Source organism: Perissodus microlepis, chromosome 16, assembly GCF_051167445.1.
Source record: "Perissodus microlepis isolate ML-2025 ecotype Zambia chromosome 16, ASM5116744v1, whole genome shotgun sequence".
Taxonomy (NCBI): domain Eukaryota; kingdom Metazoa; phylum Chordata; class Actinopteri; order Cichliformes; family Cichlidae; genus Perissodus; species Perissodus microlepis.
The window spans coordinates 13,917,798-13,943,307 of NC_140476.1; the positions used below are offsets into that span (position 1 = coordinate 13,917,798).

Here is a 25,510-nt window from a genome sequence, read left to right on the forward strand (position 1 = left end):
TGAGCGGTAAACTAGCTTTGGCACAACAATGGGATTGTTCAAGTATTACTCCCTGAAAATCCTTACAGGGACGCAAAACAGTGACTGCACTGTTCTTATAAAAGCTGCTCTTAACCTTTTGATTAATAAGTACCAACTAACTAACTGACTACCAACAACAGGCTTGTATAATCTAATGCAACAGAAATGCTGAATAGGCATTTTGACATATTAGGAGCCAGAAAGGCTGATCAGTACAGATAATGTACTTAGATTGAATTCACCAATTTGACTCAAAAGTTGAGTTCACCCAAAGGTCACATCAGTAACTGAAAGACAAAATTGAGAAGGATTTGCAAGATTTGGGGATTGCACTTTGCTCTATTTAGTAGATTTTGCCACTAGTATTGAGGTGAATTAAGGGTACAAATAAAGGATACGGTTTTCTCAGAGGGGTATTGCAAAAATGCTTAGAGAAATGTTTGAACATCCCATATATGTTACTTTAAAATACTGTGTAGTAAACTCACTAACCAGTGGTAATATAGCTCCATCGCTGAAAACATGGTGTCTCAAAATCATAAAAGTTTTTTAAAAAAGAGAATGAGCTTCAAAGTAAAATTATAAAATAATTTTAAGCTGTGAGAACAACACTATCAAATCAGGAGACTGACCAAAACATTCTGCCATGTCATACAGCAAGCATCTATTATATAACAGACTGCATACAGCTTGCAGTCTGGGGCTGTTGCATGACTGCTCAGTATAGAGTAACATATTCGTCTATCTGGTGTTATCATACCTGTTAGCACAGGCAGTACTTGAGCTGCAAAATGCACATCCATTGTTTGATTTCAACAAATAATACAAAGAAGAAAATGAATTTTGTGTTGAGACTGTAAAGCAGCTGTCTGTGATTTTATAAATGGCTGCTGAGGACCCCGTCAATCACCGATACATCATTTCATATCATTATTTATTTATAAAATGTATCTATTCATTATTTATTATTATTGATTTGTGAACCAAAAGAAAACCAAAAGAATGAGCTTAAAGACACACTGGATACCCATTTTTAAATTTGGCACCATGACACATATAAAAATATTTTTATTTATCTTAATAGCATGACAGCTTGAATATAAATCCTTAAAAAAAATAAAGTGAGAGTAAGGAGATGATGAATCACCCGGCGTGATGAGGTATTTGAATATTTTTCAAATTCAGTGCCAGTAAAAAAACTGCAACAAATGCATACCCTTAAAAATAAACAAATACAAACAAACACCACATTAGGGAGCTGATTAGTGTTTAGAAAATGAGACCATTAAAAGAAAAGCCCCACATGGAAACAGAGATGCAAAAGAGCTGAAATTAGAAACAAACCGACTACAGCAAAATGTAAAACAACCCAAATCAGACAGACAGCAACAATACCAGATGCAAAACAGCAAAAACCACACAAACCGACTTCACAAGAGACAAAGAACGGCTGCAAAGGCATGCAAAATTACTAAAATACAACCAAAATGTGCCAAAATGAAAGGGAATGCATGCTTTGGTTCTTCATAGGATGAATGTGGGGCCTTTACGTATTTGTACCCGTTTGACCTCATAGCTTCTTCATCTGTCAGTGACTCTTAGGTAAAGAAAAAGAAAGAAAGAAAAACGCATTGAAGAATAGAAGTTGTGCATTCAGTGCTCAATATGCTTTACAGTTTTTACTTGGTGCAGACACATCATCTGATGGAAACATTTGAGTCTAATAAGAAGGTCCTCAAATCAAATAATCATAAAATGCCCATTTTATCGGAAATATTTTTTTTAAGACAAGACATCTGCAAAAATAAAACCAACTTACTCCTCCTGATCTGCTTCTTTCTTCTCTGTATATTTTTTCCAGGAAGCAAAATAATGACTCAGACTCAGTCTCACCCTAGATATACATAGAAGTAGATTCATATTAGGCCTGCTGTGCTATAATAAACCTTTTTAAGCAAAAACCCGGTATGTTGAACACCATGGGGATACATGTGCACATCCTTTTAAAATCTGTAGAAACATGAACAAAGAGGGCGTATGCTGAGGGGAGGGCTGTAGCTCAGCAGGCTCCTCCTCCCTGCATAATATGCCGGGTCCATTGAAATGAGTAGACAGCAGGAACGGCGCAGGCAGCTCCACAGCGGCTTGTCGGGACACTTCAGAAAACAAGTCCGAAAGTGTCCGAAAATCAGAGAGCAGAATGACTCGTTTCATGACTGGCACAGAGTTGTGAGCAAGTATCCGGAAAAAAAGAGAAAAGATTTTATTATCTTACCGAAGCGGATGGGAATAATTTGGGAATACAGCCCGCTCTCCTCCTCAGCTGTGGTACCCTGAAGTCAGACTACAAAGAGCCGTGAGGTCGAGCACTGGTTAAGATGAATACTTCCTTTTTAGAGGTGAGTTCGCCTGCTTTCTCTATAGCGGTAAGAATACTTTTAGTAGCTCTTTGCTTTAATTTGGAGCCCTACATGTTTTTTTGAGACCTTCACGATCCTTTGTTTTGTTTCCCCACGCTGTGTTTTGAGCTTTTTATAAATGCGGGATGGGTTCAGACCACTTCATGATTTTCACACCCCTGTAAAAGCAGCCCTTATTATGATGTATTCTGCGGTCTTTGTGATCCTTTATCAGCCGCTCATGTGTCCTATACCTCTACAGGATGGAGCCAGAGTGGCAACCTCACTGTCCACACAAGCCTCTTAGTCATACAAATGTCTGCCCTGACAAAAACTACTACAGCTTCTCAGGGAAACCTGTGTGTAGCTTTAATTAGAGTCTAGACAATGCAACTCTCAATGCAGTGACTGCTGAGCTGGATGTGTCATCTGCCAATCAGTCCAGAGAGCAGCACACTCACACTCTGATGTAGGTGAAAGCCAGGCTGGCTTTAGGTCTGATTTGTCATGCCCCTCTGACTCAGAGGAGGGCACACACACTCACAGAGAAGACAGATGGAGTACAGGGGAGTGAATCTCCTCCCATCCTCTACTTCTGTACCTCCCTATCAGCCGTGCCCCTCAGTGATGCTGTGACTCACAGAAGTTTCAGCATGCAGGAGGTGCTCCATACACTTTTCTTTGCAAAGGCAGGTTTAATGCAAACTGATTGGACAATTATCGATGCATTTCTATTTTTCAGTGACTTCAGTCATACAATAATAAATTCAGCAGCCTCGAGCGTAGCTTTCAATAATTTGCTGCACACACCGACTGTGTAGCGAGCAGATGGAGGAGAGCTGGATTTTGACTCATAATATGCTTTTATTACAGTGATATGCTGCGAAGAGGAAGGTTATTATTTCAGCTCAGTTTTAATCTGGTTTGTGTCTGTTGACCTTTACCAACAGAGCAAGACATCCTGTAGTATTTGCTCCAAATAGGTGTAAGTTTTTTGGGGTAGTTTATATTTCATTCTACTTGATTTCTTTGGTTGTCTTTGGACTTGACTACATTCATTTGCAGTGTTTTAAATTTTTAAGCTAAAATACATATTGGTTTGACTTCGTTGTACTTTCTGCTGCTTTTTTACTGTTAAAATTAAACTGAGTCTCTGTAACAGACCACTAATGGACAACAACAGCATAAAAATATATATTTATCTCTACCTGCTGTTTCACATCTCCAGTCTAAGCTGTGTTAGAGGGAATGACTGACCTGTCCTGGTTTTCAAGTGAATTTCGGTGTCATGGAAAGATGCCAGGGTCTTGAACTCCACAGTGCCACAGCTTGGATTTAATTAAGCAGGAATTCTGGAAGTGAATTAAGATAAGGATTAAACTCAACTCTAAAAACAAGTGCACCAGGATAAATCATATGGATGTGTCTTTGCTGTGAATGTCGCGGTTGTATAAAGCTGGAACTGTGTAGATAGGAGCACATCTTTTTTTAACCTTTTGCATCACAAAACTCTGTTGCAGATCATGCATTAAAGAAATCTGCACATTTACCAATTTGCCAGTTACTAATCTAGAATCGGCTTTTCCTCATAGGCCACTGTTTGTTAAGGTGGAGACGTTGACAAGGGTTAGAAATCATGGTGGACGGAGAGGAGTGGTCATGGGTGTGCTCATCCTGATGGCCCATCCTGTCCACCATAAAACCTTCAGCACTGTCCTTTACCCCACACCCAATACGTTATTCTAATGGAAGTGACCCAACAAAAACACACAAGTATCGAAGGGTGTTTTTTTTATACTGCAAGGCTGCTGGATTTGGCAGACTTTATATTCACATTTTGTTTTTTCAGACATACGAGAAACTCCCTGCCCGCGTCACACCCAAATTTGGATGAATCAGAGCTTCCATTATGAAATTAATTGAGTTTATTTAGCTTTATCCACAATATCTGCTAATTATAACCGTTTTTCCAGTGAAAAGTTTTATGCAAGAATCCATTTCATATAGCAAATATGAGAAACATTGTTGTGCCTTCGGGGCTCTTCCTTCCTGGCTATTAATTTGCCAGGTAATATGAGCATTATCTATACCTTTGTGCGACCTCCCTTTGTATGTGTGAGCTCCCACACACACTTTAGATACTTGATACCTTTGTAGAACATCCTGAATCCCAGCTATTTTCTAAACTTGGTAATCAGTTTCTTTATAGCAGCAGCTGCTACACACTGTAAACCCAAGCAAGGAGGACCTTTCCACACCCATTAACCCCTTCATTGCATTACACACCAAATTCCTTCCTCTTAAAGATACTCTGACAGAGGGAATCCCAAATACCCAGCCTTGACCTCCCAAATTCCTGGTCACGGCTGCATGTCATCCATCCTGTAGAGCTGCGGTTGCAAGGCTTTAGGTTTCACACCGTCACCGCTGACCCCTTCACCCTCAGACACATTCTTCCCATCCTAAAAACGTCCCTCGTAGCTCTACGTGTTGCTTATGTCTGGATCTCTGAAGTCGGGGCCGTGGATCGGTATCCGAGGCTGCATTCTGTGGTGAAATGGGTAACGTGAGAAAGGCCAACCTGCCGTAGTAGTAGGTGGACTATTTCCCCCCCTTTGGCAACAGACACTTTTCTGCCCAGTTGTCACTTCCTCCAGCTGCCACTTTAAAGAGCCGAGAATCATTGCTCCCATGCAGCTGGCTGATGGAGTAAGGAAAGAGCCAGGAAGTACAGTTAGGATGTGAAGAAGGAAGGAAGGAAATGTAATGGGACCAGCATTCCTTTTTTTCTTCTAAGCGGTTGTTTTCATTTGTAATTAAAATTGAAGTGCTTATTGTCTGCATTATCACATCAAATTAGGGGATTTTCAAACAAGGCTCTTTAGAGTTTCGGAGCTGTGGTGAATTAACGGGGCCGGTTGTTTATGATCACAAAGAGGAAGGTATTATTAAGGCAGCGGTTTGAGTGTGCGACAGCAGAACTCCTGCAGCTTTGGAACAATCTGGAGGTGGTTTAATCCACCACAAGAGCACAGAAGCTAATTACCAGCAGCTATTGTCTGACCATGCACCAGAAAACATGGATAATCCGTTCTTATCATGTTACAGATTTGCAGTGTCAGGATTTCGAGACCACAGCTTATTCAACGATTTCCTGAATTTTCCGTTTTAACGTGACATAAATTGGAGTCAGCGCTCTGCAATATTCTGACTCGATCCCTTCCTAACTCTTTAGCTTGTGTTTGCATTTCTTGTGAGTCTAGCAGTAACCCGACCCCCGTCTATCAGTGCGCTGACCATCACACAGGGAACTCAGCGTTGTGATAACCTCCTGCTGACGCCATGCTGTTGACTTTAGTTTTACCCGCTATGTCACCAAGCTCTTCAGACAAAGCCGTCCGTGTTTGTGGAAATAAAAGGAAAACATATCTCCATCTTTCCACAGTTTCTTTACCAGTGACAAATAACACTGCACACTGCATCGTCTCTTCCTGTCTATTAGCTCCTGATGATGGACGAACTGTTGCTGTGTGGAGTCTCTCGTGGTCTTGGTTGCCTGTAAACCTGAAAGAAATAGTTACCACTCTCACATCTTTACAATCTATATGAAGCTTCTTCTATGTGATGTTCTGTGCATATGTGTTTCTGAACTTAAGCTGCTTTAATACCACAGGAACTTCCACATAGCCATCATGGTTCATCAGAACTTGGTTTGGAGGATCTTTTTTGTCCTATAGAGGAGATATTTCCTTAGTGATGTAGGCGATTGGTCCAAACCAGTGTGTATGTTGATACGGCCACCATTTGAATGCAGCACGGGGAGCACTGATAAAACATCCATGCATATAAACAGCAGCGCTTAACACTGTTCAGGCTTTACTGAGACTATGCTGCCTACACAGTGATTTTGACCCACTGGACACAAATATAAGATTCTTGGCAAGAACATCCCTTCCACTCACTGCTGCACATTCACCACACAGGAGGGAAAAAAAATCAAGTCGAATTACAAAAAAGTAAAGAACAGCAACAGGAGGTGATGGTGCATTATTAGGTACTGGTGATGCAAATGGAAAAACGCTCCCAAGGTTGGGTTCCCAGGACATCCCCAGTGGGTAGTCCTACTTCTATAGATGTGATTGGTGACAATCTTATCATCTAACTCTTTGCAAATTAGCAAATCCCCAAATTAAAAACAAACAAAGCTTCACTCAAGCCATTCCTTTAACAGCTGACCTTCAACCCACTTGACTCAAATCCATCCTCCATGATTAGAGACCTCTCACTCAGTTGAGGCACTGCACATGAAAAATCACTTGTAATCTTCTCTCCAACGCCCATCCTTCCTGCCCTACTCCCTGTGTGTGTGTGTGTGTGTGTGTGTGTGTGTGTGTGTGTGTGTGTGTGTGTGTGTGTGTGTGTGTGTGTGTGTGTGTGTGTGTGTGCGCGCATCAGGGCCGTTCTGGGTGTGCTGTTCTCTGAAATATTAATCACATCAGGGCACTTGGGCAAGTAAGTCGGTGATAACAGAGAACACTCTCAAACTATTATATGCCAAATCTGCTGAAAAGATACAGTCATACTGATCTATGTACTTTCTTTATTCAATGATAAAACATTCTCTGATGGAAGTAAGTGTACTGGCTGAAAGGCTGCAGGGTTTAACTTTGGACCTGGACCCCTTTCTTGCATGTCAGAGCCTCTTGGTCTCTCCCTTCTTTTTTTTCACTTAGCAGGGACCAAGTTGTACTACAAGTTGGACCAGTTAACCCTACACAGGACAGGCCCTGTCTGGCTTCTTACCCAGGGTCATTTTGTCAAGGGGAGACCCTACCACGGGTTGGTCCTGGGATCACTTGGACATACAAACCCCTCCACTGACCACAAATATAGCTGTATCAGTTGTGTCTTGCATGGGTAAAAAGAAGGTCCTGGTTCTTACTGTTTATTAGTTGCACTGATTTTCTTGTGTAGCCTCCAGAAAGATGTCATATATGTAAATGTATTTCACAAAATGTCCCAGACTGTTATTTTCACATCTCAGTGGCGTCTTTCTGTCACCAGCGATGTTTCTGAATGATGGGTTGTTGATATTGTAGGCTGACTGGATGTCTGTGCCTGGGCTGCTCATGTTACTGGTGTGGTATCTGCGTTTAGTTTAAAGTGTCAGGCATGCAATCCCTTCTGTCATTCATATCTCAAAATGATTTTCAGTACATCTCCGTGAGGTAAAGGTGGACGACTCAAATCCAAAGACAAATCAGATTTGTGTGCAGGATTTGAGTTTTTTACACAGACAAAATTAAAGATTATTGTCGCTTTCCCTCATGCAAAAAATAAAAAAAAAAAGTGTTTGTTGTCTTTCACCTTGACTGGCCGACCTGGTGGACATAGTGAGATGGTAATGAGTGTCGCTTAAATCCCCTGGGTTCCAAGGTTTCGTCTGGCAGCTTAATAACAGCCAACCTGTGATTACTGCTCCCAGTCCAGATGTTGACTTTCCTTTTTTAGTCCCCTATGATTACGCTGCACAGAGTCAGCCTATTATGGGATGGAGTATGCGTGTTTCTAAGCTACACCATCCTGTGAGTTTAGGTTAAACACATTGCAACTACCATATGTGAATATAGCCTGAGGCGAAAAAAATGTTTAAAAACAGTAAAATTTGTTGATTCTCGTGAGGAGATTAATGCTATAGCTGTAATTCTAGGACTAATTACAGGGGTTGAGCACCCTGTAGAGTTCGAGTACACATCCCACTCTGCATGAGCCTAGCTTGCCGTGGTGTGAAGAGCCTGACTGGAGAAAACAGCACAGCATGGCACAATCCACAGTCATGACATGTTAGCTTTCCCATCCACTCTAAGTGTGTTTTATTATAAGTGTGTGTGTGTGGTTAGAGGCCCGGGGCTTTTTGTAGGATGATACGCTGAGAAGCTGAGACTAACATGAGGAGGAATGTCCCGTGTTTTTAGGACTCTCTGTGTGTTTATCTCTGCCACTTGAACGCACTGCTAAACATACTTCATCCCCCTGCTTTGTATAAGAAACACTCGCCACAATCCAAGGAGAGATTTGAGCAGTTTCACTCATATTTGTTCTGGGATTTCTGATTGGAATCAGTCTATGTGCTGTTGAAATGCTGCGCGACCAGTAGATCTAATAGTTTTGGCCAAAGTTTCTTCATCCTGACCTCCAGTCCTCCCTCTTTCCTGTTATAAATTATACATCTGACTATAACACACAAAATCCCTGTCTGCTTGTTTGCCCGCAAATTCCTCCAACACCATCAGGAGCTGAGCAACCAAGACAGGCACGCAAGTACATCTTAGCTCCCTGAAGGTTCTTATCTATACTATGATGCCATCATGTTGCTTAGCAACCACTTACCAACAGGTTAAAATGACCCATTTGTAGCGTTTATGCACCTCCTAATAGCATCGTATCATTTCAATGTCATGACAGTAGCATCTAATTTATAGCCACAAAACTTGAATTATGCATTATGTGCTGTGATGTCATCATGCTGCCTAGCAATCACCTAGCAGCTGACGAAAATCACAGACCAGACAATACCATAGCATGGGCGTGTACTGGTAAAAGTAAAATGTGCATTGTAAGCATGTGATGCAGTTCAAATAAAAGTTTAAGGGCATATTCCAAGAAGAAAAGTACAGAGAATGGTTGCACGTCACTAGTGACAATTTGGAGGTGAATTGCAGTTACAAGTTGTAAACTCAGATTAAAGGCAGCTTATTATTTTATTCTGACTCTTTTATGTTTGTTGCTATCATATCATCAGCTCCTGCTGGATGGGTAACATTTGTTTTAAGGATAATGCTGTGTTTCGTGAAGCTTTTCACAATTCATTACACTGATGACGGAGGTGGTACTGTTTCTGCAGGCGCTAAATCAGCACCATTTTTAAAAGTGAAACGATATCCTTGCAGGTTTTTAGACTCAGGACATGTAAATAAATTCGCTTGTGACAGAACTGCATTTATTTTATTTTCTTACAGAGTCCTAACAGTGACTTTAACATCCACAGTATCACTAATGTGCAGCTTATCATTGCCAGATTGGATGGATTTGATCAAACCATAAATAGCTTCAGTATGAAACACTCAAAATAATAAAATTCTGAAGATAGGAGAGTTTCTAGTAATCAGTGTGGACAGCATGAGCTACAAGGTCAATGCCAGCGTAACAGTAGCCGGGCTGCTTTGTAAGCTACCACTTTGCTTACCGTGCCCCACACGTCTCACACTGTCAAACACAACACTGACTGAGCAACATTCCTCGAGTACCTCTGGGTTTCCTGCTGTGTGACCCCATAACTATCAGACGAACAACAGAGGTATGCAGATGCCAGACGGGAGAGGTGCTGGCATGTGGCTCGGTAGATATTCCAAGTCATCAAGCTTTGCTGGAAATCCAATCAAACCTGCAGTAATCACATCATTTGTTGCCTATTTGCCCCGTCCTGTAACCTATTCCATTGTGTGCGCCCAGGATCAGGGAGCACACTTTGATCAGCAGTGGAGTGAAAATATGTTTGCACAGGATAAGGAGGTAAAACGCGACACTGTGCCTGGAGTATGTGGCAGAGATTCAAGTGTTTCTCTTCTTTCTCTTTCTCTCCCGAAGACACAATTTGTTATTCAAATTCTCCTCAATACACTCATTAGCAACACAACAGATTAAAGGCGTCAATGGATGACGGGGTGGTGCCCTCGAACCCCGCCTTTGCAGACAGTGTGTATCTGCTGACTGACAGATAAATGGACTACCAAACACACTTGGACACAAAAAAGACACACTCACTTAATCCTGCTTGTGCACACGGACTTGTGCATATTTGTTAGATTAATATTGTAACTCATCTCTTTCAGGTCCATCAAGTGTGATAATGATAATGGCTTGCACGACAGTGATAACAGAAAACTGTTTGATTTCCATTTAGCTACGGATACTTCTCAAACAGTCCTTCTCAGTTAACAAAAACATTTTCCACGGTGTAAAGCTTCTTCTGTTCAGGGTTCAGGCTGTTCTTCAGATTCAAGAACAACCAGCGACCCAACGCCCCCCACCCCACATCATCACAAACAGGGAAAGCCCTGTTCCCCAGGGGACTCCTCCTCCTCCTCCATTAGCTAATTTCTGATCAGCTGCTGTCTCCATCATTAATTCATACGTCTTCTAGCACAGATGCTAGAGGTTGCTTTTAATCTTCTGATTTCTCCCCTCGGTCACACACCCTGCCCTCACCCCATGCTGGCTGGGGGTCGTAGGCTGTAACGTGTGCGGCAGGCAGACGGTGTAGTTGCAACGAGGTAACAAAGAAAGACGAAGACATAAAAAGCATGTGCCAAGACATGAATCCTTGGAAAATCTGTGCAACTGAGGATTTTTCCTTTGCGCTGCAACAACCGCTGCTGAAAAACCCTTGAATTAAATTACCTCCCTTTGAGTGAAGCTGTTCACAAGTAGATACATTTATTTTCACACACATTTACACACTAAACATGTTGTATAAATTAAAATAATTCTCAGGTATACTGTAATAAGGTAATAAATAAGTAGCGTCTCATGTTTATGAGGGTAAAGAAACTGCAGTTAAGCATGGGCCTTGCTGTTTGTAGGATACACAGCAGACAGTGGTTTAACCTACTGGAAAGTCTTCTTCTCAAAAACCCAGAGGGAGCTTTGCCCAGTTTCCCCCTCCAGCTGCCTAGTCCTACTTATTAATCTCACCATCCACTTGGAAGACTCCCACTCATCCCACTCACCCGATGTTCAGGAGATACCATTACAACTCCTAAAATTTGGCTGCGCTCTGCTACAAAGTGATGTGCTGGTTTTTAAAAAATATATATTTTAATGGTTATAAACATCTATGTTTCAGCTGATATCCTAGCAAACCACCCACTCGTACAAATATGTTTACTTTTAGTTCTGAAAGGAAAAAAAAGTTAGTTTCAATGCTTCCAACAGAAATAATGATGATATTTTAGCTAATAACATATTTTCTGTTGAACAATTATTGCACTGGTTTCTGTGAAAGTGCACAGCATTAGCGTGCAAGTACCAATTTGGTGCTTGACCTTATTAAATGCTATAGAGCCCGTCAATGCTCTGGACTGCACATCTGTCTGTACAGTGGTAGCGACACAACCTTGTGACTCTGTTTGTTATGCTAATGCAGTCTTAATCTCTGAGGTGTAAATGCAGCACTGGATTACACTTCTATCCATAAAAATGATGGAGAGAAATCTAAATGAGATTAATCGAGAGCTCGAGTTTTGTGTTGATTTTAAACAAGCATGATTGCAAACCAGATTGTTATTAGTGTTAATCACCACATTAATTCTTTGAAAGTTGAAGTGGAAAAGGGAGAACAGAAACATATTCCTTTTAGTCCAATATGTTGCTGCTGCACATGTTCCACTGCTAACTTTATCCTCCTCCACATGTGAACACAACAACAACTGATATGCTTGTCAGGATTCCAGCTGGAGGTTCTCAGGCATTGGTCCTACCTGCAGGGCAGCCGTTCGTTCACCACTCCCCAAAACCACTTTATGATCCAAGAAAGTAGCTTATCATAACTAATTGTTCAGCCGAGTCCAAGTCGGGCTGAGTTAATTAGCTTTCTCTTGTTCTCTCTGATAGGATCACCTGATACATGCCAGACGGCAGAGAAAGAGCCGTGGCACCTTGTACTGTGTATGACCTTAAATATTTAAGGGACATTCATTAGCAAATCCTTGAGCTGGATGTCTTTATACAAGCTGCTGAAACTTAAGCCTCCAGCTCCAGGATCACATCATTCAGCCTGAGTGGTCTCTGTGTCAAAAGGCATGATGAGAGGTTGGCGTGCAGCCTGTTTTGGTGGAGTCAGATTACTATTGTCAGCTGGTTCTGCCTCAGCAGTGCTACACATGCTGAGTGACATGCAACATTAAGAATTTGAAATTAGTTTGAGCGGAGATGTCATGGCAGCGTTTCTGCTTTGCTTTTTAATGGCGCTAATAAAACATCTGGTTACCAGAAGCAGAAGAGTGCCGCTAACCGACTCTTCACAATTAATCCCACTTGCAACTGGGCTTCATCATCAAATGCACACTGTACTTTCCCATGATTACAAATAAAGATATGACTCTGTTTGTCTAGCTTGGAATGGGAAGCTGTGCTGCAGGAGGTAACCCAGGTCTGTGGGATTTAACACGAGCCGCTACCCGTGCTCCTTTGTGTCCCAGCTGGTCTTTGTTTGGGATATTTCCGCCTGGCTAACTGCTGAGGCCTCAGTCAGAGGTGATTGTCTTTGTCCTGACTTAGTGACAGAGCTCCTAAAGATGGAGAGGACGAGGGGGAGGAGTTTTGTTTAGACCATCTGTTGCTGCTTCTTAGACAATTCATCTTGACCTCGTACCCTACGGCCTGAGACTCGCATACCAAAATGCAGACGAGTGTCCAATAGTGCCAATGTATATCACAGGCAGCCCTATTTTTTTAAGTTTGCATATATTTAATATAATTCTACAGTTTTCTGCAGCTGGTGGCTTTTATTTGGCTCCTCACATCACATAATAAGACATTTTTGGAAGCTAAAGTAGTTAAAACAAGCTAACGTCTACTAGGGGTAACCCCAGTCTCTCCTTTCTGAACTGAGCTTTTTCTGGTTGTGCATTAGAAGTTAGCAAGAGGGATTTCTGCCTATACAGCTTACAGGGTTACCCTTGGAAGAACCCAGAACTTATTTATATGATTTTCAAACCACATGTTTACTGATATAAACCGAGATGTCAAAGCTGGTCATCAGATGTCATCTTTATAGGGGAAAGAGTTAAGTTTGCAAGTTGGAACTATTATAAATGGTGCAGGTGTTAGCTTTATTATTAAGTCAACTTCCTTTATAATTAGTTTTATTTTTTGTCTATAGTACATAAACAAAACAGCTATACGGTAGCACAGCACAGTATCTCGTCGTTGTTGTTTTTTGCCCACCTTTGATTATACTGTCTGGGAGAGATTTATCCAGAGTGCGAGTCACTCTTTACAGATGCTGGTGCAGCAGGCTGAGCTGTTATTAGCATCTTTATGGGCCACTTTGTCACTGATGCTTGGTTTACCATATACAGTCACATTTTTTTATTTGAATTCCTAATTACTTTAATCTAAAAAAACTACGTGTGGTGGGCATGCAGCTGGTATGCAGTGGGTCTTTGTTCATGTGAGTGGAAAAACCTCTGAGACTGACTCAGCTGCTGAGCCACTCAAAACTTTCCTTCACTTTTTGCAGCGCTGAAATTTCTTTATTGAGGCAATACTGGAATGGGTGTGGAAATTTGCCATCTTATGAGCCATCACAGTCCTCTCCTTGTCACGGCTTGCCCCCTGTCTTATTCTGCTGTACATCTCATGCAATCTGTTTGTTACAAAATACTTTCGGCTCTTTTGTTGACCTTACTGTTAATGTCAAGTCGTGACACGAGAAAAGGAAAAACCCCTATAAGATGACGAGAACTAGAAATATTCTGCTGAATTCCAGTTATGTAACTGAGGCTGATCTTCTTGAAATCTATAGAGCAAACACTTGTAATCCCTGCACTTGAGCAAACTCACGTGAATCAGCTTTTCCCTGAACAGGCCAGGCATGCCAGGCTGGTACCGGGCAGAAACTGGTGTGAAAGTCACCGGTCGTCTCTGTTAATGGGTGGCCACGTGTTGCAGGATACCTCTGTTATATTTCTGTCCTGATGTTTCTGTTTGTCTGCCTCTTTATTCAACACAATAGGAGGCAGGGCATTAAGAGCTGCTCGCACCCTTCCTCTTTCCCTTCTCTCTTCCCCTCTGCCTCCTCCTCCTAATTTACACGACCCTCTTTTGTCCCACTCACTCCTGTCCCCTGTGGTTTAAGAGCCACATTTAGATGTGCTCCATTAGCTGACTGAAAGAAAAAAATCTGCGATGATGGAAGTGTTTCTTTTATTTTAGACTGACTTGCTTTGTCTAAGAAAGAGGCCTGAATCCAAAACTAAAGAAAACATCAGCAATCAGTCATCACACAAGCTGCTGAGGGACTTCATTTATTAGATTTTTTTAGCGTCTCTGTGTCTCATCTTGTAAATGGAGAGTGGATAAAACAAAAGCATGTTGGTCTTGTGGCAAACACATCTGTGCTTCGTGGATGAAAGTGTGCACACACGTGGCAGCCTGTTGTTAATAGTTAATGAGGATTGATGTCTGGAAGTGGTGACCTTGTCTAAGGTTTCTTAGTGGAATCCATGCATATTGATCTCTTCACTTTGATCCTTTGTTGGTCACACACTTTATTTGCTGATGCTCGTTGCTTCTCTGGCCCCCCCACCGGTGGCACTTTTGATTATTAACCGTGTTCAGCTGTTAAAGCCAAGCTTATTACAAGAGGTTGTAACTTTTTGGGTTAAATTTTGTTAAAATCCACATCCTAGTCGTCTCCATCAACTAAAATGCTAAATGAGGAATTTTCTTTGAGATCGAGGACGTTTTTCATACTGCTTTCATCTCTCCTTTGCAAAACTGCAAGTTTCAATTTGAGATTTTGGCTCTAATGAAACAATTAAGATTTTAATTACACAGAAAGTTGCTGGATTATTGTAAGCAATCAGACATGAAGGTGGTACCATCTGTCTTTCTGCAAAACTACATACTCCCGTTTACTATCAGACAAATGCGTATTTAGTCATGCAAAAAGATTTTTACTTTTTATTCCACAGGGTCAGACAGGCGACTGTTTGTTTTCATTTAGTACAGTCTTTCAAACAAAGCCAAATCTATAAATGTATCCGCCGGTGCTAAAGCGGCAAATGCTGTAAGGAAATGACAGTTTGCCTGAGCAATCAGCCTCAGATTCCTGTTATTGCTCCTAGTTACTCGCATGCTAACAAACATGTCTGGGAAAGTCAGCGACTCCGTATGGATACGCAAACACTGGAAACTGGGCCGCTGGGATCAGATATTAGTGTCTGTCTGGAAGCGGCATCTGATAATGGCTAGAAGTGTGCTGCGATTTGCCCGACTGAAATATAGAAAACAAAGGAAGGATGATGGACATTTGAATCGATTGATATGCTAAAGTGGTAAATGCTCATTTGGGGTCATAGTCTTTTCCTTTATAGAGGAGACCGGGCACACTGAAAGCATTTTTGACAGTGTATATGACTGAGTGGTGTTTTGACTCTCTGGCATGGCCTCATCATGCAGATCTGGTGAACAACTTCTTCACTTCTAATCATAGTTTAATAAGAGACTAACTGTGTCCATCCAATCTTGGTGAAACAGTGGCTACAGTATGTGGCACATAATGGTAAGCAATTTTGAGGGGAAAAAATGGAAAAAGACAGAGAGAAGAAAAGCAGAAAGGATAATTCTTACTTTTAGAGAAATTCTCTGCTCTTGCTCACCCAGCTCTTTTATAATATAGCTAAAAAGCCTGCGCGTGTGGGGAGTGGGGGTCGATCTTTGACTTCCTTTGTTTCTGGTAATATGAACAATAAGAACATCAATGGAATACTTAGTATCTGTAATGTAAATGTGTAAAACCTTCGTGTAAAGCGCATGACTCCAATGCAAGCCCAGTGTCCAGATGTTAAGGTTGTTGTGCTGGCTATTGTGTTGCAGGGGGCCCGTGTGTGGCTGAGACACAAAGAGCAGCTCCGCCCCTCTACTGTCAGCTCTTGTGATGATTCAACCCTCATCCTCACTACCGACTATGGGAAGGTAAGAAGACGTTCTTTTTCACTAGTCCCTGATTCGTCACCTTGGTAGTATATCTGGAACATGAAGCTTTTATCGTTGGTTTAAGGATTCAGACTCTGTGTTTGCAAGTTTACGCTTAAACCAACATTATTCCTTTTAAAAATTAACAAAGCAAAGGCGCTGAGGCGCTCAGAGAGTATTTAAGTGTCCATAACTGATTGTGTCCATTTAAAATCTCACCCTGGTTTCTGTTAACGCGTCCAGGGTCGTATAAAGTAAAAGGGGGAGGTTTGTTTCCCATTGTGTATATGTGGGAGACCTAATTGTTTGCACATATGTGTTTCATCTGAGGGCTCTGCAGCGGCATCAACACCTTTTGTAATAAAGTAAGAATGACAGGAATGGAGTCAAGCAATTCACTGGCCTCAGCTTATCTGTTTGGCAGTGCTTGGTGGTCTTTGTGTCTGGAGGAAATCCTGTTACAGAGGCAGAGAGAGAAACAGACACAGGGAAGCAGAGACACACACACAAACACACACACACACAGAGGTGGAAGGTCAAAAATAATTTATCATTCAAGTCTTTGTTAGTCAAAAACTGTAGATCAAAGAAAGCTGTTTTATCTTGTGTTATATATCTGTACTTATATGCGCTTTGCCTTCAGAGGAGTCCTTCTAAAAAACTGACTTATAAAGTAGAGTGTAGGTTGCTAAATTGTAAGGAAGCTGCATTTTTTTCATGCTCGTGCATTAACTGGTTAAAGGAGTACTTGCTTTATTGTCACTGAAACTTTGTGAAGCTCTGTAGTTTTTATCTAAAAGAGTGCCCCTTTGTACATTGATGTTGTTAACTTTCACACCGTTATTAATATTGTGGCCACACAAAACCAGTATTGGCAGTCCTGTACTGGTTGCTTAGGGCTTATGACAGTTAGCCATGGTATTCGATGTCATCCACCATCGTTGCAAAACATTTCGAGCTGCTGGCTCTAGGTCATTTTACATTACATTCAACATTAGAGCCACAATAGTCTATAACACAACAGCAGCTACACAAAGGGTGCTGTCAACACAGCACAGCAACAACATATGTAAGTTCACTGTTCATCAGTTCTCTCTCATGATCCTCTATCCTACCTTCCAAGCTGCATTCATAGCTTTGGGACTTTTGCATCCCCATCTCCCTTTTCACATGGAGACTGGCGTTTCAGGCCAGTTCATCCCAGTCTGTTAGGTTACCTGTTCACTTTCTAACACCATCATCAAGTCTGCAAGTGACATAATGGTGTTTGGCCCAGACAGGTGCAACATGACTCAGTTCACAGGGACAAAGCATGGCACCTTGGTGCAGTAACAACAGTCTGACCTTGAACACAAAGAAGAGCAATGAGCTAATAGTGGATCTAAGAAAACAGAAGCTTATTGCTAGAAGCTGTGAATGCATTCCCATCCATATAAATGGTCTGGAGGTGGAACAGATGTCTGCTTTCAAGTAAACTCTATGGATTATGGAATTAAGTACTGGGCCAGTTTTTGTAGTCTAATTGCAACAGGACTCTGAATTCAAATGTGATATTGTTGCAGAATTCAACTGAGGCAACAAGTCAGTTTGTGAAATTTCTTCCTTCATATATTTTCCACAATCAACTGTAAGTGTTGTTGTTGGCAAGTGCTTAGGAACCATAGTACCTCAGCTACAAGGTGGTTACCACATAAAATTATAGAGCTGAGTGCTGAGGTGCTCTGCTGAGTCAACTGCAGAGATCGAGACCACATCCTCAGTATGAAAAACGTGCGCAGGGAGCTTCATGGCATTGGTTTCAATGGCTGAGCAGCTCCTATGGGTGTAGTGTGTAGGTGGCCTTGTACTTGTCCATAAATTGTATCTGTGAGTTCAGGACTTTTAATTGACTCTCAGAGAGAGCCTGGAACAAACAAATCAGGTGACTTTAGTTGACTGCTGCTAACACCTGCATCTGCCAACCAACCAATAGAAATGTCCCATGAAATAATGTGATAAAGTTGACAAAAAAAATTGTAAAGAAACAAGAAACAGCAGAAACTTGTAGAAGGATTATTGTCTGTTATCATCATGACTGTATCGAAGACTGTATAGTTGAGAAAGAGTAAAGAACAGTGGAGGACTAGCAGCTGTGCGTGTTGGTTCTAGTTTAGTCTACATGCATTGAACTTGATATCCTGCTCAGGTTTATTAGATCTATGTCACACAGTGTGGTTTCCACAGAGTGCTGGCGCCTTAGATCCTAGTGAACATTCATTGCCAACGACTCTACCACAACCACTGACTTTTTTCCATTCTGCCATTTAGGAAGCAATAGAGGCAACTAAACACTTTAGTTTCTTCAGTGCTGGTGTTCTTTGATCTCAGACAGTGAACCATAAATGCACAATCAATAATCTGTGTATATATATACATAAATTTCCCTGTTTATTTCCTGTCATCAGAACATGCCAGGCTGATTGAAACACATATACATGGCCCATTTACTCATCCTCGGGCCATCGTAGCATCTTCTGCGGTGTTTCTGTGGTCTGTGGAAGGGATGCAATCAACCCTGCGCTGTCCAAAGGGCAGGGACAACTCTGGGTAATGGAATATGACTGGAGAATGAAGTGGAGTGCTACTCCCAAAATATTCCACCACCCTCAGTGGGAGTTAAAAAAAATAGCATTAGGTTTATGTGGTGCTCCATTTTTTTTGACTGGTAGCAGGACCACTGCATTGATGGTGGCCTGAAGCTGGTCTCATATGATCTCAACATGTGAGCAGTGGATGCTGCTTATTGAGCCAGGCACATGTGTCTCTCCTCTGTTTCCAAAGCTGTAACAGAAATGCCAGGAATGTGAGATTGGGAAACAGACCGTCTCCACCATCAGGATTCCTAGCTGACCTGATGTCATCCCCCGTTCCTGGATGACGTACAGTATCTTCTGAGGTTTATGGGCACTTACTGATCTAGTCTCTGTCTCTTATTTAATTAAGCTTCTCTATCAAGCCCAGGGTATTGTGTCTGTGTATATGTGTTGTCTGCCAGCCTGTGTCTGTTTCCTACCATATCAGAGTGTGTTTGTTAAATGTATTGTGGCAGCATTTTCCACTCGGGGGTTGGGATATACTATTATCCAATGCTCCCTGCCTGAATGCCCAGCTTATCTCCATAGAGCACCACCGGAGTTTCTTTACCCACACGGCCTGGGCTTTAACAGGCTGACCTGGCTCCTGTCATATTAGCCATCATATCAGCATTCATCACTGCCATAGTCCTGACCGGACGGGTAAAATACAGCAGAGTGAATGTCTTTGTGTGTTTGAGTGCATGGATCCATCTGTGTGTCCGTGTGTGTGTTTGTGGCCAGATGGCACAAGCTGGATTAACGGTGTGTGAGTTATCCCCAGAGGAGTCTACATGTAAAGAAAAGCAGAAAGAGGATCGGCCACCTGAGCCGAATACCTGCTGCTGGGCTGCCATTGTTGTCCCACTTGACCAGTGTTAGTCTACGACCACCAATGAATCGTTTTACACATACAGTACAAAATGCATGTGGCTTGTGGCTTGACTAACTGAGAAAATCAATGGCATTTTTATTAATAAGAAGTGAAAACAGTTGCTTTTTGATGGCCTCAGTTAATAGTGACTGTAAACTAGCCTCTGTACCGAGTTGATTGTACACTAAAAGCCTTTTTCATGACATTAACAATTTAACTCGAGCAAAAAACCTATTCTTATCCAGTGTGAATCCTGAAGTTGTCCAGAGCCTGTAGACATGCTGTCTGCAGTTTTAAATAGGTCATTGATGGCCCTTCAGCCTTTTCTGGATAATTAGTCAATGGAGCTATTATGTGAGCCTTTATGTGAGTGATGCACATTCACAAGTAAGCTGGAAGAAATAACACAAACATTATTGTTAGCATCTGTTTGTGTGATAAACAAAATAGTTTTTGAGGATTTGGATTTACATGGATACTTTGCCTGATTTTTTGAGCTGTACAAAATCTCTCTCTGTTATTTCTTTTCATATTTTCACCAAGCCTCACCCCCACCCCCTTCACTGCCTCTCTTCTCTTGGGTCTGGGCGGGATCCCCCTGCAGCAGATGGATTCACTGTAAGACAGAGGGACTCAGAGTTTTTTAAAAAAGGAGAAAGGGAAACAGAGAGAGGCAAAACAGCAACAAACAAGACTGTGTTTGTATCCAGAAGCTTGTGATTTTGTGTCTGTCCATGTGCCCCAATAAAGGCCTGAATACAGCTGACATTAAAGCATAAGTGCTGTGAGCCACAGAGCCTGACTCCACCTATATGTGAATATTAAGTAGAGTTGCTTGGACAAAGCGCAGCAGCAGGGTGTGGTTTCAAGGAAGAGGAAACAAAAGGGAAGAGCAATACAGCTGCAAAACAACTTTAAAACTCAGTTATTTGCTGTTGCTTCCTTTTAGTCTGTGTAATTTTTGTATCATTTTAATTTATGTTATATAAATTTCTTTCTAAGGATGAAAAAAACCCAAACAATCTGCCAGTTATGTATTTCTTTAAGTCATCTGCTGTAGCCATTCCCAGCCACCCCAGAGCGAAAGCCAGGGTACACCTGGACACCATGAATGTGACTATCCATTGATTTTCTTTTTATATAATCATTTTTATTTTAGATTAATGTATTGTTTTATCAAGAAAGCAGGGATAGAGTGCAGGAGGAATGACATGGAGGAAATGGCCTGGGGCCAACTTCAGTCCGGGCCCTTGGAGAGACGTTTCAGGACACGGGTCATCTGTTCAACCCAATGAGTTTAATTTTATTCATATTCTTTTATTTGTATTTCATGCACACATTATAACGATTTTTTGTGGGCTTACAAGACACAAAAAGTACAGGCACAGTGGTCAAACTTTTCATTAAATTTCTGTCATGTTTGTTATTTTACAGCTTGGCCTTCAACAAAATAATCTTCTTTCTCTGCTCAGCCTACCAAATAAAATCAGCCATAAAAAGGTTTTCTTGCAAAAGTGCAACTCACTTTTTATGAGTCAACAGAAATGGAGGACATTTTGCCAACAATTGTGTAATATCATGTCTTCAAATGATGGGAAACAAAACAAAATGAGCCTGATTGTCTCTCTGAGGCTTATGGCAGTGTTCCTGAATGCATGTAAGGCTCAACAGTGTAGCTGTTCTGTGTAATGCAATAAAATCCTAATGTATGTTGTCTATGTCTTTATCGCTATCTTGACATATTAACAGGTTGTTTAACCTTATACGTGGGGTATCAGATCGATTTGTCACAAAGTAACCTGCTCAAGGAAGTGAATGACACTTTTTTCAAACAAAATAAAGATTTTTTTACTCATTAGTGTGGGCATGACTTCAAAATGTTAGTCTATATCAAAGCATTTGATATTTTGGGGAGTGGGGGATAGCTCTTTATTTTAAAAGCACAGTGTCACAAAGATAGGAAAGTAGGGAGAGATGGACTCAAACCCAGGCCCCTGCAGCTTTTTGGCACATGCATTATGGGAGGTTCCCATCCCATATCTGCAGTAAATTCTCCTGAGTAATGATGATTTATGCAAACTGGAGATATTACTCCAGTTTGCATAAAACAGAGTTACAACTTTAAGTTCAAGGAAACCCAAAACACCTGCATATGCAGAACACACATGACCTGTAGAGTTATGTGTCCGCACTGAATCCTAATCTGTTAAATTTTTGAAAATTATGTAAAATATGTCTGTTCACTGAGTTGTATAGGACATTAGGTTAAATTAAGAGAGAAACTAAGTGAAACACGGGGTGGTTAGCACTGTTGTCTCATAGCAAGAAGGTCCTGGATTCAAGTCCCCGCCCTACATGAAGCCTGCGTGCCTCCCCTTTGTCCTTGCGGGCCTTCCCCGAGGACTTTGGCCTCCTCCTGCATCCCAAAGACATGCATGTTAGGTTAATAGGTGATTCTAAATTGGAAGTAGGTCTGGATATGAGTGTGAATAGCTGTTCTATCTCTCTGTGTGTTAGCCCTGTGATAGCCTGACGACCCAACCAGGGTGTATCCTGCATATAGTCATCATATAAGTGAACACTGGGGCTTTTTGCATTTTCTGCTTTGTGTGCTGCTCGTGTGTCCAGCATCATAGCTCTCTTGTGCATACAGCCTCCATTTGTAGAAGATCAATTTGCACCGCAGACAGCTTTGCTAATCAATCATGTCGTTGTAAGTGGCATGAAATAGTTTCCATCATTACACCACTCCAATCATTAACAGTGGTGACGCTGCCCCCTCTGTGGAGCAGGCGTTGTGATAATTGTCTCAGGGATGTCTCATCTGAAAGGTTATGACTTAAAAATGTTAAATGGACAAATTTAACAATAAATTCAAGCTGTGATTTCATTTGGTTTCGTTGAAAGGAGGAAAAATAGAAATCCATGCGTCTCAGGTGTCTTTTATCTCTTCCCCAAGAGGAACTCGTGCAGTCAATAAATCATTTGAAAACAAATTAATAGCGATAAATATTGATGAGCTGTGGCTATTAGGAGAAAGTTCAAATTTCTCTCACAGGAAAGCAACCAACAATGAAACCAAGATCACAGTGGGGCAAAACAGAGGAATGTGAAACCTTTTGATGGCAAAAACTTCAGCTCAGTTTGCCCCTGGGCATCTCTGATGTTTCAGGGAGGAAAAAGTCCCTGCGGCTCGCTCTGTGAAATCTGAGCTCCAAGTTATTTAAAGAAGATCAGAAACAAGGTGATAATGTGACACGGAGAAAAACACCCACTCTATGTCCCGACATACACAAAAATGCAAACAGGTAAATTATCTCCCCGTGTTACACTCTGCTCCCAGCCACCTTAAAGCTGCTTTGAACTTGCATTTGGTGAATGCTAACATCAGCAGTCAGTGTTATTGTAGATATCTGCTGTTTGTCATCAGTGTCAACAGAAACGCTTTTTAAACCACGTTTTTGTTTGGCGGTCTCAGTAATTATCTTAAAAAGAAAAAGAAACCAAAGAAAATCCATCAGAGCGTTTAAAAATGGCATCAGTCCCTTTAAGTGACTGGTGTAAATGCTAATGCTGACTGTGGATGTATTCAAAGTGAAAAGCCTTTCTGATTTATTAGTCGCTCAGGCCCCATAGTGAATCTGCACCAATTTGCCAAAGGAGAGGGTGGGGTTAAAGCCAAATGTTGAAGGACATCTGGCTGCAAATCTGCAAACTTCTGCTCGCTGAATGACATCATTGCACAAACTGCTTTTTCTCAAAGGTCTTTACTCATTTATAAACGTTAATACCACAGAAACATTAATGACTACATTTTTGTTGTGACTTTTTCTCAGCATACACCCATTCTATTATTTTGAAAAGTACGAGGCTACTCAGTGAGAGTTGTGTTACTTACTATAAACGGCCTCGTCAACATTTTTCTTTAAAGATTTACTAACTGCACATGTGATTATTTAAGATATTCAGACTCTAACGTATGCCATCCCGGAAAGGGTTTTATAAAATAAGACACATTTGAAAATGCAGGTCATATACTTTATCTTCGTGCAGCTGATTTTTATAAAGGTATAACGTGCACTCACTGGCCAATCTATTCAGGACAGCTGCTGGGATTTTCATACACAACGATCTTTAGCAGACCGAATGTTCTTGGTCTGCTTTGAGCTGACAGGAAGGCAACAGGAACTCAAATAACCACTTTTACAATCAATGTATGAACAAGACCATCTATGAGTGCACAACACATCAAACCTTAAAACAGAGGGGCTACTCCAGATGCCATCTACAAGAACAAAAACTTAGGCTACTATTTACATGCTCTATTAAAGGAAAGATTTGATATAGTCCTACTTCATGTTCGTTAGATCTACTTTCGAAGAATCAACAGAGCCTCAAATGTTTGACAACAGTCTATTAGCAGCCTCATCAGCCAGCCTTTGCTGACTCAGTGTTTCTCTGAGACACAGTGTCTCCTCCCTGCTGGGACACACATGAACATGCCAGGAGAGCAGCAGTAGTGCATTGGGATGCCACAGCCTCTTATCCATCAGTATTGATCTGGACACCGCTTCCCATCAGGTGACATAGTTGTGGTCTCTCTGCTCTCTTATCTTGTGCATTAGAGTTCTGATAGCCAAAGAAGGCTGCAAGAACCTTATTCGCTCTCACTCTTTCACTTCCATTATATAAATGCCGTTAGATCTTATCCATCCCTTAATTTTTCACCCAGAGAGAGGTCGTGAAACAGCCGTCCGGGCATGAGTAAGACAGGGGCTCTCTGCCTGCCTGGTATGCTGGCAGCAGGCACAGACAGGCACATGTCAGGGGTGCAGTCTATCTTATTTTACTTCAGTTATTCCTGAGTGATATTTCTGATCTACCTGTCACCAAAGCATGCAGCGGAAGACTGATGTTCTGTCAGGAGTTTGATTAACATCTTAAAGGTGACCCGGACATAACTTGTTTTGTTTAAACCCTGATGTAACTGGCTGCTTGCTGTCTTTGTTAGCCATGATTAGAGATGCCATGAGTAAACATGGGGTAATTTATTGTGTTGCTAAAGTTTTACAATGGTTTTAAACTTTATTGGTACTCTTTACTTCAGAAATAAAATAACAAAGTTCATTCCACTAAATTATCAGTTACTAAAAAATGAAAAAGGATCCCAGTTGAATTTTAGTGAAATGCAGGAGGTATCGATGTGGTTTACGCTCCTTTTCTTGTGCAGAGACAAAATGGTGCAGCTTCAATGTACAACAACTTGTGCAGTTCCACTTATGGGCTCATATAAACCTTGACAATACCTTATATTAACATATATGTCTATGTACGTGTGCCTTTTGCTGTTACAGGTGATCTGCCTACAAAAAGAGGAGCTGAACAGGGAGATGGTGTACCCGATGCACCCCAGCAGCATCCATGGAGTAGAAGACATGTCCACACTGGCAGAGCTGCACGAAGCGGCAATCATGCACAATCTGTTTCTGCGCTATCAGAAAGACAACATCTATGTAAGTGTTCATTGGTGTACCAGTAGAGTCCTGACTTGAGGTTTCTGGGAATAAATAATGTGAGGAACGGTGAAAAGTAGAACACGTCTCGAACAGGGGAGGATATATTTATATACTGGAAAATGGTCAGAAAGTTATACAGGGACAAACAAAGAGGACTGGGGGCAGGGTGATGTTTAATCATAAATTAATAATACTTACAATACATATAAACTCTGGAATAATGTGCGCGTATTCAGAACAGGATTTCTATTATCCTTGTTTCACCTACTCTCACCCCCAGGATTGCTTTCAACGTAAAGCTCTGGGCTTCCACGGAAATATTATCCA

The 25,510-nt window shown here is 41.4% G+C and overlaps 1 protein-coding gene across 1 annotated transcript in view; it reads left to right on the forward strand.

The window, feature by feature from the left end:
- Window positions 1-2,148: 2,148 nt before the first annotated feature.
- Window positions 2,149-25,510, forward strand: part of myo10l3 (myosin X, like 3) — a 54,876-nt gene continuing 31,514 nt past the window's right edge. Inside the window, exons 1-3 of the mRNA XM_084907853.1 lie at window positions 2,149-2,420; window positions 16,083-16,181; window positions 25,022-25,180. Of these exons, the coding sequence (XP_084763979.1) occupies window positions 2,400-2,420; window positions 16,083-16,181; window positions 25,022-25,180 (279 nt within the window). The 5' untranslated portion in view covers window positions 2,149-2,399. The remainder of the gene's footprint in view (window positions 2,421-16,082; window positions 16,182-25,021; window positions 25,181-25,510) is intronic.